The sequence below is a fragment of the Notamacropus eugenii genome, chromosome 6, assembly GCF_028372415.1.
Source record: "Notamacropus eugenii isolate mMacEug1 chromosome 6, mMacEug1.pri_v2, whole genome shotgun sequence".
NCBI lineage: Eukaryota > Metazoa > Chordata > Mammalia > Diprotodontia > Macropodidae > Notamacropus > Notamacropus eugenii.
In genome coordinates, this window is record NC_092877.1 from 52,019,246 (window position 1) to 52,041,127 (window position 21,882).

General features: G+C 38.6%; 1 protein-coding gene across 2 annotated transcripts in view; it reads left to right on the plus strand.

The window, feature by feature from the left end:
- Nucleotides 1-21,882, plus strand: part of CFAP99 (cilia and flagella associated protein 99) — a 179,009-nt gene that overhangs the window by 19,470 nt on the left and 137,657 nt on the right. For both annotated transcript variants that reach the window (XM_072620042.1, XM_072620043.1), the window contains exons 3-4: nucleotides 14,936-15,080; nucleotides 18,911-19,005. In XM_072620042.1, the coding sequence (XP_072476143.1) occupies nucleotides 14,936-15,080; nucleotides 18,911-19,005 (240 nt within the window). The remainder of the gene's footprint in view (nucleotides 1-14,935; nucleotides 15,081-18,910; nucleotides 19,006-21,882) is intronic.

Here is a 21,882-nt window from a genome sequence, read left to right on the forward strand (position 1 = left end):
ATTGTATCCCTAGATCCTAACATAGTTCATGACACATAGTAGGTGCTTAATAAATGCTTGTTGTTTGATTGATCCCATGTGATCTGCATACGTTTCTCATCCCATTGATCTCCAAATGGTGCTAGCAGGTCCAAGCCAGATTTCCTCTTTTATCCTTTCCCCTTTAATTTCTCCACCATATACCCATGAGAGAGATCATTGAGAGGACTTGGGGCAATGATATCATTTTCCCACCGATTTCTAATAGTAGATCTTAAATGTTAGAAAAGTCTTCAACTCTTCACAATACTCGAAATGTGTCCAGGTGGCAAATGCCTTTGTCCTCTTCAGGTCTGTGCTGGGTCCTTGCTAAGACTGTGTGATGCACCTACCTGACAGAACTGGCATGTATTGATGGACAACCTAGAACCAGTAGCTCCTGGCGGATCTCATGCCCTTAACATTCTTTCTTCACACTTCTCCCACATTGGGAGGCAGTGTTGCACAATGGAAAGAACACTGGATTTGGGGATCAGGGGAGCTGAGTTAGAATTCTGGGTTTGACAGTTATTACCCATATAACTTCAAGCAAGTTCCTTAAATTCTCTGACCCTCAGTTTCTTCCTTCCTAAAATAAGAGGTCTGAACTAACCTCTAAAGTTCCTTCTGCTTGTAAATCTATGATCCTACCTGTGTGACTTTGGGCAGCTTATTTGTCTTAACCTCTCTGTTTCTCAGGCTCCTCAACTGCAGTATAAGGGAGGTTAAGCTAGGTGACCTCAAAGGATCTTTACATCTATAAACCTATGAGAATATGATGTTTCTTAATATAGTGAGACCATTCATCTGAAAAGCTTCTTCATGGGCAGACAGTGCCTGCTTATGTTACGGCTAAAATTACAGAGCCTAGAAAAGAAGCTAAAAGACATTTTGACTTGATGTAAAGAAAAGAGTTTAAGAACTTGGAGTCAAGAAGATCTACCACTTATTACATGTATGCCATTGGGCAAGTCACTGTGAGCCTCAGTTTACTCCCTGTAAAACAAAAGGGTTGGACAAGATGACTGATTGGTTCCCTTCTAGCTCCAAAGTCTTGTGATTTTGAGCTTTTGACATTCTTTGTCAATCAGAGTCATTTCAACTCTAGAAATAGCTTTCTAAATCCAGTTATAACATCTGACCTTCCTACATTGTGTTTGACTTGGCTTAGTCCTTTTCTTCAATCATACTTTTTCACTGAATACTTTTTAAAATTTTTATGTTTTTGGTTTTTTCATGATGAAGCTCTGATAGCTTTACAAAACAAGAGGAGCCAAGGAAATTAGGGGTTGGTTTTTTGTTTTTTGCCTTTTGCTTTTTTTTTTTTTTTTTTTTGGTGCAAGCCTACTCTGAGGACTTCTAAAGGAGGTAACAGCTGAAAAACGTGGTTATTAGTTGCAAGCCTTTAAAAATATCTTTGACACAAGCCATTTCTACTCATAATTTATGGTATTACCAAATGTAACAGGGCATGTAATGGAACTTTCAGCATGCCCACATCTCCTAACATGGAGACACCTTGTGTCTTCCTACTTTAGTTCCGGTAACCTCCTTTGATTGACTGTGTAGCCTATAAAAACTACTAGAGTGGGACAGCACCTCTCTTCCCTGTATTTGCAGCAGAAAAGAGCAAAAGAAAGAAAGGGAAGAGGGGAGAGGAGGAGAGACAGAAAGTGAGAGAGTGACCTAGAAAAATAAGGGAGAAGGGAAGAGAAAAAGAGGGAATGGAGAGAGAAGGGACAGAGAAGGAGACACAGAGAAAGACTGACTGTCCTGGACTGGCAGTTTTAAAGATGTCACCTTTTTCTGGCTACTCAGTCCATGCAAAGAAGCTCCCCCTACCCACAGAGTAGAAAAAGGCAAGAAGCACGAGTGCCTCCATGTTAGGAGATCTGGGCATACTGCAAAGGTCCATTACGTAAACAAAAGACAAAATTCTACCGATAAGATGAAATGTAGTTACCAAGTTCAGATACCTGCTTTTATTTACTCAACAGAACACTGGCTCTTTGAGTTTTGGTGCACTCTATGTCATCCCTCCTTAAAACCATTCATTTCGTCTTTAACGACTCCCTCTAGGAATGACCCTTTCAGCCCGTAGTGTGTATTATTTGAAGGAGAGACACTTTCCTTTCCTTCATCTGATCATTACTTTAATGGGTATCAAGAAGGATTCCTTCCTGAGTTGATCAGGCTTCTCCCTTTAGAGTCTGGTTAAGTCTCCAATACAAATGATTTGGAAAGGTTTCAGTGCAGGATATTGTCTTGGAAAGGATAGCTAAAGAAAGACCGAGGTAACTCATTCAGATTAGACTGAGGACTTCCACTCTTGGTCAAGTACTTTTGAAAGTGCATAAATATGGCCCCTGTTCAGATAAAACCCACTAGATGTTCCACTGAAAAATCTTCAGTTTGTCATTCTATGCAAAATCAATATTTGTGTTTGGTTCAGTTTGAGGTGCAATAAATTAGTTCAGTTTGTCCATTTGAATGCCAATCCATGAGACTTTAGAGCTAAACAGGACCTTAGGGCTCAGCTGTCAATTCAACCCCAAGATAAGGAACCTGGGACTCAGAGACAAGAAGGGCCTTGCCCAGGGTCATACAGTTAATAAATGGCAGAGCTAGGTCCCAAGCTACAGTCTTCTGGCTCCAAGTTAGTGTTTTCCACTACACATGCTGTATGATTCACTTCAAGTCTCTGAACTTTGTTATTTTTTGGAAGAGACGTGAAAAGGATGAGAGTCACGGTAGATCCGTGTTTTCATTGGTTGTGTGAGGAATTTTCTCTTCCAATGCAGATCAGCACCTGATCAACAAAGAGATGCTTGGGGTAATGAGAGATTTCCTGATGTGCTTGGGGTCACATTAGAGGCAGGGAGATTTGAATTTGCTGCCTACTAGTCTGGTTGTCTATCCACTATACCTGTTGGCTCTTATCTCTGGCATGTAAAAATTCTGAAATGGCATTGTGATGTCACCATAAAACTGCTGGGCTGAAACACAGGTGACCTGGGCTCTCTCTAGTCCCTAACCTGCTACCACCTTGCTCTTTCATTTTAAGCTTTACCGCTTATTATTATTATTATTATTAGAAGTATTTTAATACTTTACTGCTTCCGGGCCTCAGTTTCCCTCATTTGTATAATGAGGAATTGGACTGACTTGAAGTCTGAGGTCTCTTTCAATGCTAACAACTCGAATAGCAGTTAAAGCTTTGCCTTTTTAGTCTGACCTTTAGAGCTAAGAGACATTTGAGCTTTTTTAGTGTGTAGATGAGGAAACTGAGACCCAGAAAAGTCAATGAACTTGTCCTTACTCACTGGGGTAACAGAGTTGCAAGATGAACCCAAGTCTTCTTATTCCAAATCCATCATCCCATGCTACAGAAACATGCTTTGCAATAAAAAGTGTTGTTTCCCTAGCCATCTATTCACCCAGTTCATCTTTTCCTTTAAGATTCTGAATTTTGTTTAATAAAACTTGTTTTCTGAGGAAACAGAAACCATCATCGCTGCTACTATCCAGAGGTACATTTTTCAAAACATCACATAGAGATTCAGCTGCACAGTTCCCATTATTGTTAATGGCGACCACATGGCTAAATCCCTGTGCACCACTTTTGAAATGCGCCCCTTGCTGTTTCCCTATTTTCCTATAATTGTGACAGATCAAGCAAATAATATAACCAACCATTTTAAGGTGGTTTTTTTTTTCATCTTTCGCTTAGCAGATTTTGTGATTTTTTTATCATGAAATGTTTTGTGAGGGGGAAAAAAATCTAAAAATTGAATCAGAGAAATAACAATTGAGTTTTAAAACCCAGAGATGATGAGTTTCAAAGGCAGAAAGAACAGAGCTGAGTGAACCAGTGTGGTTGTAGGCAGGTGTTCTTGCCTCCGTGGGTAGAATTAAGGCAAATAAATTAACAAAACTGAAAACTGAAAATACAGTCATACCCTATAGAAATCCATATCCAACTAAAGAGAGATTGAATCCTCTGGAGTGTCTCCTACCATCTTCTACAGGATCCCAACGCTCCGTACAATGGGGATTGTGCTATTCTCACCAGTTAGCGCTATATGAGTTTTTGGGGAGGTGGTTATAGAAGTTTGGTTTCCATAATTGTATACGAGAGGCAGTGTGGTGTAATGGACAAAGATCTGGCCCCACAGTCAAGAAGACCTTGCATGGTTGCACGACCTTGAGTGCTCCCTATGAGAAAGTGTTTAGAGGAAGCCTTTGAATCTTTGGGTGCCACATCGTCTAGGCCTTCCTCGCTCTAGCGTCAGTCAGTTTGAATTCCTGTCCCATGTCCCTGCAAAGCGTTTTTCCATGTGGGTCAAGAGATACAACTGCCTTTGCTATCCACCCCAATGCAAAAATACATGGTGCAGTGAGAAAAGCATTGGGTTTGAAGTCAAGGGTCCTTGGCTCTAATCCCAGATCTGCTTGGGTGGCCCAATTGAAGGAGCACGGGATTTGAAATGAAAGAACTTGGGTTCAAATCCTGGCTCTGCTACTTACTATCTATGTGACATTGGACAAGTCACAGACTCAGTTTCCTTATTTGTAAAATGAGAAATTGGGCTGGTTGACTTGTACATTTCCTTCCAGCTCTAAATCTGTAGATCCATCTAGATCTAGAAATCTATAAGCCAGCCTGTGTGACCTTGGGCAGGTCACCTCTCTTCAATTTTATGAAATCAGGGGATTGAACTAAATGACTATAAGAGCCATTCTAGGTCTAAGTGCTTTTACTCAACATCCTCTCCCCAACAGCATCCTACTTCTCCCCTTTTCCTTCCCAGTGATTATGCTTCTCTTCTATCCACGCCACAAATGTGAGCAAAAAGCTAAAGAACAATATATTGTAAGACAATGAAATATAGTATAATTATCTATGTATGTGTCTTGTTCTCTTTTTAGACTGTAAGCTCCATGTAGGCAAAGACCATGTCTTATCTAAACTCTAGATTCCCCTCCTTCAAACAGCACATAGTAGGTATTTAATAAATACTTTTCGAATGAATGAATACTGCAATCCTAACCTCTGCTTTGTATTTTGTTTTCATAAATATCTGTCTTCTGTCCGTGTCATAACTCTGGTCCTGGCTAGTGTAAGTATCCCTAAATGGCCATGGTCTTGACTATGGGGGCACTATTTATCATTTCTACCAATATATTTAAATTCCCATAATACTCCATGACCATATTAATTTGAACAACAGTGATGTGAAAGTCTGCCAAGAACTTTCTGAGCCATGAATTAGATGTTGACTGCTGTTTGGACCAAGGGAAAACATTGATGGAACCCAGCTGCATATATGCCTCCTCCACTACTTTTCAAATGGGATATGTGATTTTATCTGGGTAGGAAACTTGCAACGTAAAATAGAATCTGCTTTGCAATTTAGAGTCTTGCAGAGTTGCCTGGGGCATTGAGAGGTTAAGGGACTTGCTCAAGGTAACACAACTACAATAGATAGATAGATAGATAGATAGATAGATAGATAGATAGATAGATAGATAGATAGATAGATGATAGATAGATAGATAGATAGATAGATAGATAGATAGATAGATACCTTTCAGTTCATTATACCACACTGCCTCTCATATATCCCTCATTAGGGAAGTAATGCTATAAGTACCTACCCCCAAAATTCCACAGTGCTAAATGGTGGCCAAGAAACTGTGATTATTTAGTTGTTGTTCAGCCGTGTCTGACTCTTGTGACTCCATTTAGGGTTTTCTTGGCAGAGATACTGGAAGAGTTTTCCATTTCCTTCTGCGGCTTATTTTATAGATAAGGAAACTTAAGGAAAATAGGGTTAAATGACTTGCCCAGGGTCACACAGTCAGAAAGTATCTGAGGTCAGATTTGAACTCAGGGAGAGGAGTCTTTCTGACTCTAGACCCAGCGCTCTGTGGACTGTGGCACCATCTAATCCTTCTTTCATTTATTTTTTTTCTAGCTGCCTTTGTAAAGGAAGTACACATGATCAAAGTATTTAGGGCTGCAAGGCCCTTAAAGATCATCTGACCTAACTCCATCACTTACCCCAGGAAGGAAATGAGGTCCAGAAACTTAAATGATTTACCCAAATTCATAAAATTGCAGAGCCAGAATTCAAACCCAAGTCCTACAACTGCAAATTTAGCATTTTTTTTTAAAATCATGAAATTGTAGGCCAGGTTGCAATGAAACAACTTATCACATAGTTTCCGAGTTCCAATCCAAATTAACCCTCAGTGTAGAGCATAATATTAGATTCACTTCTTCCTAAGATTCCTTTCACATATATTAAAAAATAAAGGGGTTGAAATAGGCAATCTTTAAGGTTACTTCTGGGCAGCTAGATGGCACGAAGGATAGACTACAGGACCTGTAGTCAGGAAGGCCTAAGTTCAAATGTGTCCTCAGACACTTACTAATTGTGTGACCCTGGGCAAGTCACTTAACCCTGTTGGCCTCCATTTCCTCATGTGTAAAGTGAGCTAGAGAAGAAAATGGCAAACTACTCCAGTATCTGCCAAAAAAAACCCCTAAATGGAATCGCAAAGAGTCAGACACAACTGGAACTGACTGAACAACAGAAGCTCTAGAGCGTGAGCTCTAGCAATCTGGGAATCTTTTTTTAAAAATGTATGCAGACAGTATCCAACATGGAAATGTTAGAATGTAAGTTCCTTAAAGGCAAAGACTATTTTACTGTTGTCATTGTAACCTCCTCTCCTCAGTATTTAGCACAGTACCTGGCACAGGGTATTGATTACGTTAGAATCAGCTTGTAGCCCCAAAATTCATTTAGAAATCAGTTGTTTGAAGTCAGAATGTATATTCCCATAGAAACCATCATCACAAATAATAGTTAGGCATGCCCACAAAAGTCTAGTCTTTAATCCACAATATACGTGAATATCCAACTTCAGGTATCTCTGAACAGAATCAGACCATGACATTTGTGTATCCTGGGCCAGCTTTGAAATGAAAATTGTGCCTCCCATGTTGGTCAGGGACTCCAGTGGAGGATGAATCCATGTGGAAAGCCACGTACTCTTTTGTGTAGTCTCCCCAGTGTCTCTGTTCTACAAATGTATAATTTAGTAAACTGTTATTCTTAAGGCAGGACCCCTGTAGTCATGCCTTCACTTTATAAAATGAGAGAGTAGAAGCAAAATTATTTTTGCTCAAACTTACTACACAAGCCAGAGAGGGAGGAAATCATAAATCCTGAGCCTTACAACTTACAGTCCCTGTCCTACTACATCCTGACCCATACTTGGTATTTTTCATGGTCCTCCTGATCCAATCTGGTACTATAATGACCTGTATGAATTTATGTTTTTCCCTAACTTCAGGAGCCAGAAATAGTGTCTACAGAGGGATGTAGTGGAAAGAGTGGTATAGGTGAAATCAGAAGAGCTGGGATTTAATCCTGCCTAGGACATTTATAAGTTATTTGACCTTTGGTGACTCAGTTTCCATCTCTGAGCCTCAATATCCTCCACTCTAAAATGAAGGGGTTGAGTAAAGTGGTCTCTAAGAGCCCTTCCGACTTTGACATTCTGAGTCTCTAATTAAAATCCAATGATAAGCAAAACATTTTATTTTAGCTATTTATTTTCTTCTCTTTTCTGATCAAACCTTGCACCATAGACTACTAATAGGAAGCAAATGTTAATGTTTTGTTTTTCATCCCTCCCTCTGTACTAGTTCATGTGTTTTTTTTTTTTTACAACTAAAAAACAGTGTCATAACCAGATGAAGGCAGAATAATCCTGCAGCATGTCTCTCCAGTGAGAAGAAATTCACCACCCCCTGCAGCAGCCCAGTCCAGTTTTGAAAACAGAAAATATTATTAGGAAGTTTCCCCTTATACTGGGTCAAAATCAGCTGCCTCCTTGGAACTTCCTCACATTTCTCAATGTTTTGCTATCTGGAGTTAAGCAGAATAAACTTAGTCCTTCATCTTCAGCAAATCCATGAAGGCAATGAACACATCCTCTCTAAAACTCCCCTTCTTCAGGGTTAAACTTCTCCATTTCCTTCATGTGACCCTCTATAGGATACTAGCCTTGTTGTCTTTCCTGGGTACCAACCGTATTATTAATGTCCCTTCAAAAACCTAATCCTAACCCTGAGCCAGATATGTTACTCCCAATGGGGCTGATCAAGGAGGGGCTAAATGGAACTGTCACCTCCCTCATATTAGACACTAAAGCACATTAGTTTTTTAGGGTTTTTCTTTTTTTGGTTGTTACTCTTACTCCTGTTTAGCCTAAGCCTACAAATTCATTAAAAACCTTAGGTCCTTTTCAAATGAATTTCTGTCTAGCCCCATCTCCTCTGTCCTGAACTTGGTTGGTTTACCACTTGAACTCAAGTACAAGATATAAAAATTTTAGGTCAACATTCTTCCCTATGATAGCTATGGACCCTAATTCTTCTAATATATTGATTAGCTTTTCCAATGTCCTGATTCTACTTAGGGCTATTTCTCCAAGTACTACCAGTGATCCATTTTCTTTTTTTCTCTTTTTTTTTTACTTTTTAAACATTTTTATATAACATTTTTATTTTGAATTCCAAATTCTCACCCTCCTTCCCTTCCTCCTCTTCCCTTTCCTGAGATGGTGAACGGATATAGGTTATACATGTGCAGTTATGTAAAACATTTCCATATTAGTCACTTTGTACAAGAAGATTTGAATAAAAGAAAAAGAAAGAAAGTGAAAAATAGCATGCCTGAGTCTGTATTCAGTCAATATCTGTTCTTTCTCTATAGGTGGATGGTCCTTTGGGGTTATCTTAGATCATCGGGTTGCTGAGAGTAGCCACGTCATTCACAGTTCTTCATCGAACAATATTGATATTACTGTATACAATGTTCTCCTGGTTCTGTTCACTTTACTGTGTGATCAGTTGATATAAGCCTTTCTAGGTTTTTCTGAAACCTTCCTGCCTGTCATTTTTTTGGTATTTATTTAGTATTTAATTTTTTTCTCCAGTTATATATAAACAACAATTTTTAATATTTGTTTTTGAAACTTTGAATTCTAAATTCTATCCCGCACTCTCCATGCCCCACCACTGAGAAGGCAAACAATTTTGTATAGGTTATACATGTGTAGTCATGCAAAACATATCCCTAGTAGTCATGTTGTGAAAGAAAACAGATAGAAAAAAACTCAAGAAAAGTAAAGTGAAAAAAAATGTTGCTTCAATCTCTATTCAGATACCATCATTTCTTTCTCTGGGGATGAATAGCATTTTTCATCCTAAGTCCTTCAGGGTTGTCATGGATAGTATTGCTGAGAACAGATAAGTCATTCACAGCTGATCGTCCTGCAATGTTGCTGTTACTCTGCATAAACCCATGTCAATGTTTCTAGGTTTTTTTAGAGCATCCTGCTCATCATTTTTTAGAGTACAGTAGTATTCCATCACAATGACATGCCACAACTTATTCAGCCATTCCCCAATTAATGTGAACCCCCTCAATTTCCAATTCTTTACCCCCAGAAAAGAGCTATTATAAATATTTTTGTACATATAGGTTCTTTTTGTTTTTGTTTTTTATCTCTAAGTAGTAGAGTTAGATAGAGTAGATAAATAGAGTAGATAAAATACTTACTAGGTATTTTATGAATACCTAGTAGTAGTATTACCTACCTGTCATTTCTTACAGCACAATAATATTCCATTACAATCATATGCAATGGTAATTTTCTTCTTTCCTGAGAACATTGAGACCATTCACCATGAGTTTCTTTTTCTCCATTTCATCTCCAACTCCCTTGATATCTCACTCTCTCCTCTTTTCAGTCTCCGATGAAGTGACCCTTCTCCTTGCCAAGACCAGTACCTCTAAGTATGTACATGATCCTATTCCCTCCAATCTTTTTTAAGCAAATTGTGTCCTCTATCATCTTCCTCTCAAATCTTAAGTTTCTTGGTATCAACAGGTTCCTTTATTACAGCATTCAGATATCTTCCCTAGACCGTACCATCCCCTGCACTGTGATCCTGTCTCTCCTTTTGTCAACCAAAAGTTATCTACCCTTGCCTTTTTCACTTCCTCTCCTTTCACTGACTCCTCAACTTTTTACAATCTGGCTTCAGACCTCATTCCTCAACTGAAATTTCTCACCTCAGACTTGCCAATGATTTCTTAATTTCCAGATTTAATGGTCAGTCAGTCAGTAAATATTAACCACCTGCTATGTGTCAGCCACTGTGCTAAGCACTAGGAATACAAATACAGAGAGAGAGAGAGAGAGAGAGAGAGAGAGAGAGAGAGACAGAGACAGAGAGACAGAGAGACAGAGAGAGACAGAGAGAGACAGAGAGAGACAGAGAGAGACAGAGAGACAGAGACAGAGACAGAGACAGAGACAGAGACAAAGAGGAGAGAGAGACAGAGAGAAACAGAGAGAGCCCCTCCCCTCAAAGACCTTATAATCTAATACGGGATGACCATACCAGAAACATGGAGGGGGGAGGTATCTAGGTGCAGAAATATGGTGGAGAAACCAAAGAAATCCAGAATAAATGACTCTACTTATATTTCTAGTAGCTAAACCTTTTCCCTAATGCCAGACAGTACCTCTTCATCTGTCTCTTGAATACTGTATGATATAATATAAAGAGGGTTAGCTTGGAGTTATATGATATGGATTCAAATTCCAGCTTTGCTACTAACTAATTACCTCTGTGACGTTGAGCAAATCATTTCATTTCTCTTCAGTTTGTAAAGACTACAAGCCAAAACCAAAGTGGAGGGAGTGTTGGTGCATGATTTTCTGTTTGCAGATGATTGTGCTGTGCACTCAGTGCAGCCTCTGAAGCTGAGATGCAACAAAGTATGGATCAAATCTCTGCTGCTTATGCTAATATTGGCCCAATAATTAACACCAAAAAAACACAGGTGCTCCATCAGCCAGCAGCACATCATCCATATGTGAAACCATCAGTTACAACAAATGGAGAAGTTCTGAATGCTGTGGATAAGTTCACCTGCCTTGGTAGTGTACTTTCCAGGGATGTACACATTGACAATGAGATTGATGCATGCATTGCCAGAGCTAGCTCAGTGTTTAGGAGGCTCTGAAGAAAGGTTTGGGAGAGAAGAGACTGACCACCAAACTGAAGGTCTACAGAGCCATTGTGCTGACCTCATTATTGTAGGCCTGTGAAACATGGATAGTCTATCAGTGCCATACCAGGAAACTGAATTGCTTCCATTTGAACTGTCTTAGGAAGATTCTGAGGATCACCTGGAAGGATAAGGTACCAGACACCGAAGTCCTTGCAGCCGAGCATTCAAACTATGCTTCAGAGAGCACAACTCTGGTAGGCTGTCCACATTGTTTGAATGCAAAATGTACGCTTTCCAAAAAGATTATTTTATGGAGAACTTGCTTGGGGAAGGGGGTCAGAAGAAGCAATACAAGGACTCTCTCGAAGTCTCTCCCAAGAACTTTGGATTTTGAACAAGCTGTGGTATATGAATATCATGGAATCTATTGTGTTATAAGAAATGATGAACGGGAAGACTTCAGAGAGACCTGGAAAGACTTATATGAACTGATGCTGAGTAAAAGGAGCAGAACCAGGAGAACTTTGTACACAGGAACAACTACAGGGTGCGAGGAATTTTTCTGATAGATTTAGTCCTTCACAGCAATCAATGCAAAGACTTAAAAAATTCCCAGTGAAATCTTGAGGCAAAATGGCTTCCATATCCAGAGAAAGAACTATGGAATTGGATCACAGAATGAAGCAGACCATTTTCTTTTGTATTATGTTTTGTTTCGTTTTGATTTATTTTAATTTTTCTATGTAGCATGACTAAGGTGAAAATATATTTAATAGGAATGTATGTGTAAAATCTATATAAGATTATATGCTGTCTCAGGGAGGGAGTGGGGAGGGGGGAAGGGGGAGAGAGGAAAAAAATCTAAGATAATATGGAAGTGATTGTAGAACACTGAAAACAAGTAAAAATAATTTAATTTTAAAAAAAGAATGTGGATTTGATTGTGTGACATGGGAGACACTGGCACAGAATCGCTCAGCATGGCATGCCCACATCAGAAAGGGTGCTGTGCTGTATGAGCAAAGCAGAATTGAAACAGCACAAAGTAAATGTAGGATGTACAAATTTGGAGTATCTACCCCAAATATTCACACAGATATTCACATATATGTGCCCAACCTCTGGTAGAGCATTCCCAGCTCGTATTGGTCTGATCAGCCATAGTTGGACACACTGAAACTTGAATTTATCATGGTGATGTCATTTTCTTCGAGAATGAAGGACAACAACTAACCAACCAACAAACCATTTCTCTGGGCCTCACATTTCCTTGTCTGTAAAATAAGTGGCTTTGTTTAGATGACTCTTGTGATCCTTTCTCCTCTCTACAATTCTGTCATTACTGGGATCATCTGGTTCTGACTGCCTCATGCTTTTGATGCAGAACCCTCTTCCTTTTCTTCAGGTGAAAAACCTCTAGCTCAGGTAACTACTTCCCGACTCAGCATGACTGATTAGCATTTCTGGTCCTTCCATGATCCTGACTGGAGAAGCCACAGCCTGTGGTGGAGAATCGCCCCAAGCCCTAGGATAGGACCAAGTACAGAGCCTGGTAAACTATACTAGAAACTTCACTCTGGTTTGATATGGATCTATTTATCACCACTCTCTGAGGTTGATCATTCAACCAATTCTAAATCTACCTCACAGTACTACTGTCCATTTTATCTCTCTCCATCCTTTTTTTCTATAAGGATGCCATGCGAGAGACTTTGCCAAATGTCTATTTGAAACCCAAATATATGTTGTGTCCATGCCATGACTTTGATCTGCCTATCTAGTAACCTGTCAAAAAAGGGAGGCGGAGGGGAATAAGGTTACTTTGACATGATTTGTTCTTGATGAATCCACTGGATCTTAGTGATCTTCACTTTACTATTTCAGATCTTGTAAACTTTCCTTTTAATTATTCATTCTAGAATTTGCCAGAAACATATGTTGAGCTGTCTAGACCATAGTTTGAATCTTCCCCCTGTGGAGTAGTAGGACAGTATTTGTACTCTAGGTCCTATAAACTTTGGAGATCACCAGCAGATCCGCTCTCATTTGTGTGATTTCTTTCAGTATGTACATATAGTTCATTTGGAAATGGTGATCTGAATCCAGTTAGCCCATTTAACTGCTTTTTTGCATTTTTCCGCCCTTGTCTTGGGTTTCACTTCCTTTTTGACAATTTTTATTTCCAATTTTCACACTAAAGATTATTCTCTTTGATGGGGGGGAAGCAAAATAGTAATTAAATCGCTGTACTTTCTCCCTAGTACAAATTGCTAACCAGGAGGCTACTCCTTGCCTGTTGATGGCCCACAGTTTGACTTTGGTAACCCTAATGAGATGGGCCCAGGGTTGAGCTTATCTATTATTTCTCTAGTACATTTGACTTCAAATGATTCCTTGTGACATTTCATTTTACATATGTGATATTCCTGGCAAATCAAATTCTTTAGGCCTAAGTTTCTATGTCTGGTAAAATGAAGTGGTCAGACAGATGATTTCTAAGTGCCTTCCCAACTCTGAAAATTTTGTGATTCTGCTCTGTGGATCTATTTCCTAAAGTATATAGACCTTGGGCTAAATTTGAATCATAAAAAAGAGTGTCATTTACCAGCAACTACCCAGCTTCCTGTATTACCTACATATCATTCAAAATCTCTTGGCCAAACACTGACCAGGTCTGACCCCATTTCTGTAGAGATCTGATGAGATCATGACCTAAAGTGATATAGCCAAGGACTTTCAACTTATTAAAAATGTATATATAAATTACAAAATTCATATGTAATTAATAAAAACTGAGTTGGTACTATCTTACAACAGAGAGACAAAATCTTTCTGAAGAAGTGTTTGGCAATCAGCCCACAAAGTCATTAAAAATTAAAGTTCTGGGCCATGGCTGACTCAGGACTCTAATTCACTTGCCAACTCTGCTTTTCCCCAACCCTCCAGGCTATGTGCTGACTCACTGTCTTTATTAGTTTTGTCCCTTAATGCCTTCTTTAGGGAAAAGAAAAGGGGATGTTGGAAACTCCATCATCATCTTTGCATTCATGACAGCAGAAAGCACAAATAAAGCAAGAGAAGACATGTTTGCCTGCTGCTTGGTGGGTTAGTTGACCACATCACCTTTCTAACAATATTTTGGATCAGATTTGAATTAGTTTGCAAAAGAGACATTAATTATTGGTTTCTTGATGAAATCCCTAAGGACTAGGAAATCTTTATCTTCCTATGACAATGTTCTATTATGGTTGCTCACTATGTGATTTAGCCTCTAACTACTTTAACCTTTTATTCATATACATATGGGAGGATATGTCTTATGATATGTATTTCTGTTATTGTTACCTATTATTGTTACCAGTTGATGAAAGGGGATCATGGACTCCCCTTGGCATGGACCTTGGCATTTAAGGTCTTTTACAACTTAGTTCCATCCTACTTTTCTGATCAATAAAAATTTCTTATATGCCTACTTTGTTCCAAGGCTTATGCTTAGCCCTGGGGATATAAAGATAGAGATGGCACATTTCATGCTTTCCATGACCTTACAATCGCAGGAGAGAACACCATGCACACAAATAACTAGGGTACAATGAAGAATGAGATGAAAGCAAAGGAGGGTGAGGTCTAGGGAAAGTGCTGTTTGAAATTTGAAGAGGGAGAGATCACTTTCATTTGGGATGGGTGGAAGAGGGGAGAAGGTCATCCAAGAACAGAGAAGGGGCATCTGAGGATGGCCTTGCAGGATCGGATGAGTTTCAATTTGATTTCCTGTTTCTTCTATTTACAATCCATTTTTATTAAAATTCCAGACTCTCAATATTAAAAATGAAAGCTTCATTTTGGAAGTTCTCTCTGGATGTCTTGAATATAAGAAGTTACTGGAAGTGGTAGTCACTGCATTTTATGCACATGCTGGAAAGAAGTGTCTGTGGTCTGATTACAATCTCTTTATAGGTATGTGGTTTTAAGCACTGATTTAATTCAAGTGTGAAATTCAAGAATTCAGCAAAACCCAAATTAATGCTCTGCAATCCTTGGTCAATCCTTGGTTAATCCTGATTAATCTTGGTATTTCTCACCCCTTATATTTTCAAATATGAAGAAAGAATATCAGGATGGAAATTTTGTGTGCATTGAAGACAATTTTAGCTTCATGATGCAGTTGATATTTTATATTATATATATATGTATGTGTGTATGTAGGTTTATGTAAGCATGTATGTGTATGTATACTGATAGCTAGGTGTTTTTTTTCCCTTAATGGATCCATTAAGCTTAGGAGCTTCCCCAGCTTAGTAGAACCTCCCAGAGCTTACTTTCCAATGTTATGGCCTTCAAGAAACTATCCAGTGCAACTTTAATGGAGAGCATAAATGAAGGGGTAGCAATCCTCCATTAAAATACTGTTCCTTGGCATGGAACATGGTGTGGAAGTCCCTGGCTAAGGACAGGCCAGACTCTGTCAGGTCTAACCAAGCTCAAAAATCTTCAGATTCAGGCTGGATAGCAGACTGAGTGTCTGACTTCCAAGGACTAAGTGCTGAGGACCTTATCACCAGAAGGCTGACTCCCAAGTGACAAATTTTTTGACCGTGGCATTCCTTGAAATTTTAACGGGCTTTAGTTTGCTTCAGTGGAGGGAGTGATACCACCAATACAATCATAGCTCTTTCCAAGTATCAATTGATACTTTAAATATATATATATATGTCTTAAATACTTTCCCAAGTGCTTTTGCATATATTATTTAGTATGATCCTTGTAAAAAAAAAAAACAAACAACAAACTTGTGCATTGGAGAGGGAAAATGTTGGCATTCCCATTTTACAGAGAACACTGAAGAGTTAGTCAGAGTTAACATGACTTGCCCGAGGTCATCACTGATGGATCCTGGGAGTAGTGAAACTGAGAGCTAAACAAGATCGTCACTCATTCCAAGTCTAGCTCCCTTCCTTCTTCACAAGGCAGTCATTTCATGTACGGAGCTTTGTGCAAACATCAGAGCTTGCAGAAATAGGAAACTTTTCTAAAACTATTATTGCATTAACTCAGTTCAATTTTGTTGTTGTTAGTAGAATGTAACTAGTTTATGTGACCTGGGTTAGTCATTTACCTATTCTGAGCCTCAGTTTCCTCTTCTATAAAGTAGTGATAATATTCCTTTTAGTACCTACCTCACAATGTTATGATAAGTCTCAACTGAGATAATGTATATGCAACACTTTGGCAACCACCAAAATGCTATACCAATTTTCTTTACTATTACAGATATACCTAACATTTTTGGTGCCATTTTGACCCTAAGATTTCATTTTAGGTTTTGTCTGCTCCATTTGCAAATAGTTTTATAGTATAAATATACCTTAAGTATAGTCTATATGGTTAAAGATTTTTAATAGCCTTTTTTGATATTTGATTATTGATATGAACTCAGCTAATTCTAAGTGTCAAGAACTACTTATAAGAGTGCAGAACACTGTGATTCAGATTCTAAATAGGCACATAAATCTATTAGAATTACTGTAACTTTTTACAACTCAGATGAATCTGATATGAATCCATTAGAACTGCATGAGCCCATAGTCTAAGTAATCTAGTGCTATTTGGATATAATGCTAGGAAGATTCTGGGATACTGCTAGTTGTATCTTTAGGAACAGAGGCCAAAAAAGGGGATGCATCTATTTTATAACAATAAAAATAATGAATGTATATGGTCCTTTTTATAAGGCACATACATCGCAACAACTCTGAGAGATAAGTAGTCAGATATTATGAGAGTCAGTCATTTTACCGATGACAAAATTGACTCTCTGGGAGTTTAAGGAGTAGCCCATGATAGATAGTCACACAATAGAAAGTTTTGATTCCAAGATTCAAGATCTGGTCCCCTAACTATAAGTGTAGATGCTTTATACAGTAGTCTGGATATCTCTAACCTTCTATCATTTGCAGCCCATGAACCTTCATCCTGTTTAGGGCTGCTAAATTAATATTGAAAATTACAAAATCAAGCCGCATGACCTTAGTTGGACTATAATGTTTCTAGTCTACTTTTGCTAACTCCTGATCTTATTCTTCCTAGCTTCTATTCTAAGACTTCACATCCTTCTTCATCCCCAAAGGGATTTTCTATCTTTTCACACTCCTGGGAATTGTCTTTAGTCTCCTTCAACCACCCCCACTATATCTATATGTCTGTGTTTGTGTCTGTCTATAGCTTTATCTATTGCTATATCTGTCTGTCTACCTATCTATGTATCTATCTAGACTTAGATAGATATAGATGATAGCGGTAGATAGATAGACAAATAGAAACAGACTTAGATATAGATGGTAGAAATGATAGACTGGATAGATAGATAGATAGATAGATAGATAGATAGATAGATAGATAGATAGATAGATAGAGGACTCTCAGATCTGTGATCATTGGTGTTTTGATGGTGAAAGTGCAGGACCAGTGGAGACATAGCAATAATGGAGACCCCCACACACAGATACAGCATCCCCTTTCCTTTGTTGGTATTGAGTTTATGACAGTCAAGTGATATCTGAAGAGTTAGTTTCTGGGCCAGCTGAGCAGCCCCCCCTTCTCAAAGTAACAAGTGTAATCCTACAGGTCATAGAAAACAGTCAGGACTCTAGGGTCATTTGACTATCAATCATATGGTACTCCATCCCTATGGCTACATTACTGCTACATGCCAGGTTCTTATCTAAGAGTGTATGTCACAGTTGTTGGCTTAGCCCCCACAGACTTGACCAGGCCTCCTCTTTTCCCTCCCAGAGATGTTGTCTCATTCACTTTCCTTCTTTCAAAGTCATAATTTAAACCCACACTTTAGATTAGTCAATGCATAAAAGCAGCAGGAGGTATAATTGTGTGTATCATAAGCTAGGCATTCCCTTCAATCCTCAGATTCAGCCCCTCCCAAGGCAGAACACCCTTTACTTTAGGCCATGTCTCTATTTCTCCTCTCATAAGTCTCCTAGCAATAGCAGGAATTGAGGAGAGAGCAACCTTGAAATTCAGGATCTTATAAAATAGGACTCCAATCTCCCTGTGAAACAGCAGTGGATACGGGCAGTTAACTCATGATAGGATTAGAGAACTGTGAGGAAACATTGGTGATTCTCATGGTCACAGCTATGCAGGTAGACAGGAACACAGGAATACACACCCAGGAGTTCCCAGAACTGATTCAAGGTCTGGCTCATTCAACCCTGATGGCTCTTACAGCACTCTTGGCCCCTGCTCAGATGCTCCAAATGCTAAATCTGGTACTAAGAGTAGCAGGGGAAGAAATACAACACTTGCTACATTGAGAAGGGGTGCTGCTCAAGTGCCCCAGAAACTAACACCCCTAGGATATCATAAATCACCTATCTAATCTCCCAGTTGGTCATTGTGTCTCTCCAAGTCCTTCTCTCTCACTTTTAAAATCACACATACAAGGGTGTAGACCCTTCACTGTAGTCCACCCAAAAGTCAATCTAATCAAAGTCTGAGCTAAGCAATGTATCAGTTTTGTTGCCCTGTCCAAATCTCACTCCAGCAGAGTGTAGCCCTAATCTACACAAAGATTTACACAGTCTTTGTCTTCAAGTTCTTGGTTAATGGGAGATAACATTGAAAAAAATAAGTATGATTGAGTATGGAAATGGAGAACGATGGGAAGGGTCCATCACTAGTCACTGAAATAGGTATTACATGTATATTTTTTGTTTCTGCAATTATATATAACAACTTTCTTATCATGTTTTAATATGTATTTTTATTAGTTATTTGTTATCTGTCTACTTTCTGCCTGGATAAAATTGGTCTCCAGCCCTTCAGTAAAATTATCAAGTCTCTGGATAGTGCCAAAATGCATAAGGTAAGCTAATTCTTTTTCAACCATATAGAATATTCAATGTTAATCTTTAAAAGTCTCTTATAAAGTACCTTATTTATGGAACTATTATTTAGTTTATGTTTACTATTTCTTTTTAGTAACTATTAGTTACTTTGAAGCCTCAATTACTAACTACTCTATGGTGCTGTACCTACAAATCCTGGGAAATTAAAAGTTTAATCATTCTTTTCATTTTAATGATGCTATAGCCTTTACATTTATGTAGAAAGAAATCCCCACTATCATGTTTCCAAACTTGCATTTTTTGTCCCAGGTTAAATCATATTCTTATTAGTTAAAATGAGACGAACCTCTATGGAAACCTTAAGGTATCATATATAATGCAAGCTATTTTAAGTAATACTTGCTTGATAACTTGCTAAAGACATTGGTGGCTACTGTCCATGGTACTAAACCAGCAAGGCTACAGCAGTGCTCCATGAAGACACTATAAAGCAGAGGTTCCCAAACTTATTTGGCCTACTGCCTCCTTTAAAAAAAAAAAAAATCACTCAGTATTCCCCTGGAAATCTATTTTCTTTAACCACAACTTTTTGAAAAGTTTTCATTATTTCAAAAAATATTTTTAAAAAAAGACGCATCTTACATATAATAATGTATTGTAAAATTGTGGGGTTTTTCCTGCATTGAAATTTTGATGATACATAACCATATAGTATGGTTATATACTTGTAAATAAATATATTGCAAACAAGTCATTACACTCATACATTCCTGCCAGTGCATGCTGAACTTCCCAACAACGTACAACACACTCACCTATCAACACTTGCTTGTAAAGAGCTATTGGTGGATTTGACCATTGATCGGTTTTAACTTGCATCTTGGAAAATAATATAATCACTATGATTTTAACTCTGTTATACAACAGATGAAACATGTATGAACAGTTTTTCACAATTTTCTTCTTTATGCTTCCACTACCTCCATATTTTTATTCAATGCCCCCCAATTGCTCCTGAGGCTATTACCACCCCCTGGATGATTCCAGAGCCTCCCAGGGGGCTGCATCACCCACTTTGGGAACCTATGGATAGAGTCTTAGAGGTGAATAGTTGTCATAGCCTCATTCATGTGGTAATAAGCCCACACAGTCATGCCTATAAAGCTTGGGAAAGGATATACAAGTCTTTCTGATTATCTTAGTGTTGGCTAGCCTTCTTAGCACTTGCATAATGTTCTCTGAGAAGTGACTCAGCATTGCTTCTCTAGGATCCTTGACCTGTTCTGTCTAGTGACTGGCCCCTCCTTTTCTTGTGTTATATATATCTGTGTGCATCCTTCTCCCTTGTAGGGATTCCTGCATCCTTTGTGTCTCCAACACAGTGTACTTCACTTGTTTAAGAGCATATTTCTTTCAATAATTAGTCTTTGAATTTTTAACCACCTCCTGTCCATTTTGATTTATGAACTAATTCTAGATCACACACTATGATATTATTTCTTTCATATATTTCTGTACTTCAGAGGTCTAGTATGAAAAAATCAATGAAAAAATGTCTGTAAAGTACTTTGAAAAAACGATCATATACTAAACACAAAGTAACATTAGAAATATAAGAAAGGGGAAAAAATCTTCCAACACACTAACATGGATCTTGGAGGCCACACTGTTTACCACATTAAAAAGACATTGTGGTTATTCTATGGAACAAAAGAAGTAGCAGCTGCTGCTGAGACTTTCTGTAGGAAGTAGGTAAAAATGGGTGCTGAGGCCAATTAATTAGATTAATTTCAGAACTATATTTGTTGTGAGGAAGGAGGACGGGAGAGTCGGGTGAGACCTCTTTGTGTCATAGCAATCCAGCTCCAGGAGACTGCTGGCTCATGTGGCTCGGATTCAGTCCTGTAGAAGCCTGCCTGTTATTATGCAAAGTAACTTTGGGAGGAAGAGTACTGACATGTGGGGAAATCAGAAAACGCCTCTTCTGAGTGTAGCACTTAGAGCTGAGCCTTGAAGGGAGTTGGAGAATCCAAGAAGCAGAAGTGAAGAGGGAGAGAGTTCCTAATGTAGGGGATAGCCTAGGCCAAAGTTTCTGTGTATCTTTCCCTTTTGTGTGATTTGTGTTCCTCTGTGTGTGTGCTGTGTCCCTGGGGGCATCTTACACACTGAATTATTCCATTGTTATGCCTGAGGTCTTGAGCAAAAAGCTGAATGTTAAAGAATCAATATTTAGGAACTAGGTGGTAATGACTCTGTGCATGCACAGCAGCGACAACTCCTCCCTTAACACTACGCCCCTCCTAATTCTTGGGGGGGTGGGGTATGTCTGTGTCAGAGATCCAGGAATTCTGCCAGTTAAAGGTTGTGGGAAACTGACTCCAAGTGGCATAGACTTTCATCAGGCAGTCCAGTGAGGGATTTCTTGTGGAAAAAGGAGAATGTATCTTGCTCCCCCTCCACATGTGAGACAACAATTTTTCTACTCTGCATTCCTTCAGTGAGCAGTTAGCTAGAGATCAGTTAAAGAATATCATCTTTTGTCTGATGTTTTCAAATACCTGATGATAGTTATCATCAGTGGCAATGCCTAAGATAACAACTCTTAAAAATGAATGAAGTTATCACAACAAAAAATATAAAGTTCTTATGGAAGAGGTAGCTGTTGACCAACTTTTTTTTTTAAATAAAAAATATGTAAGCAAAGAATGAATGAAAAGATAGGTGATTCTCTAAGAATGATGTCAAGAGTACCAAGACATAGCATGAGATGAATGACAAATGCTGGCCAACAAAATGAACTTTTTTAAAGTCATATTGACTTAAGTGGAAAATCAAAGAAAGATTCAGGATAGATGTAATGATGGTAATAAATACTAGAAGGAAAAACAGAGCTA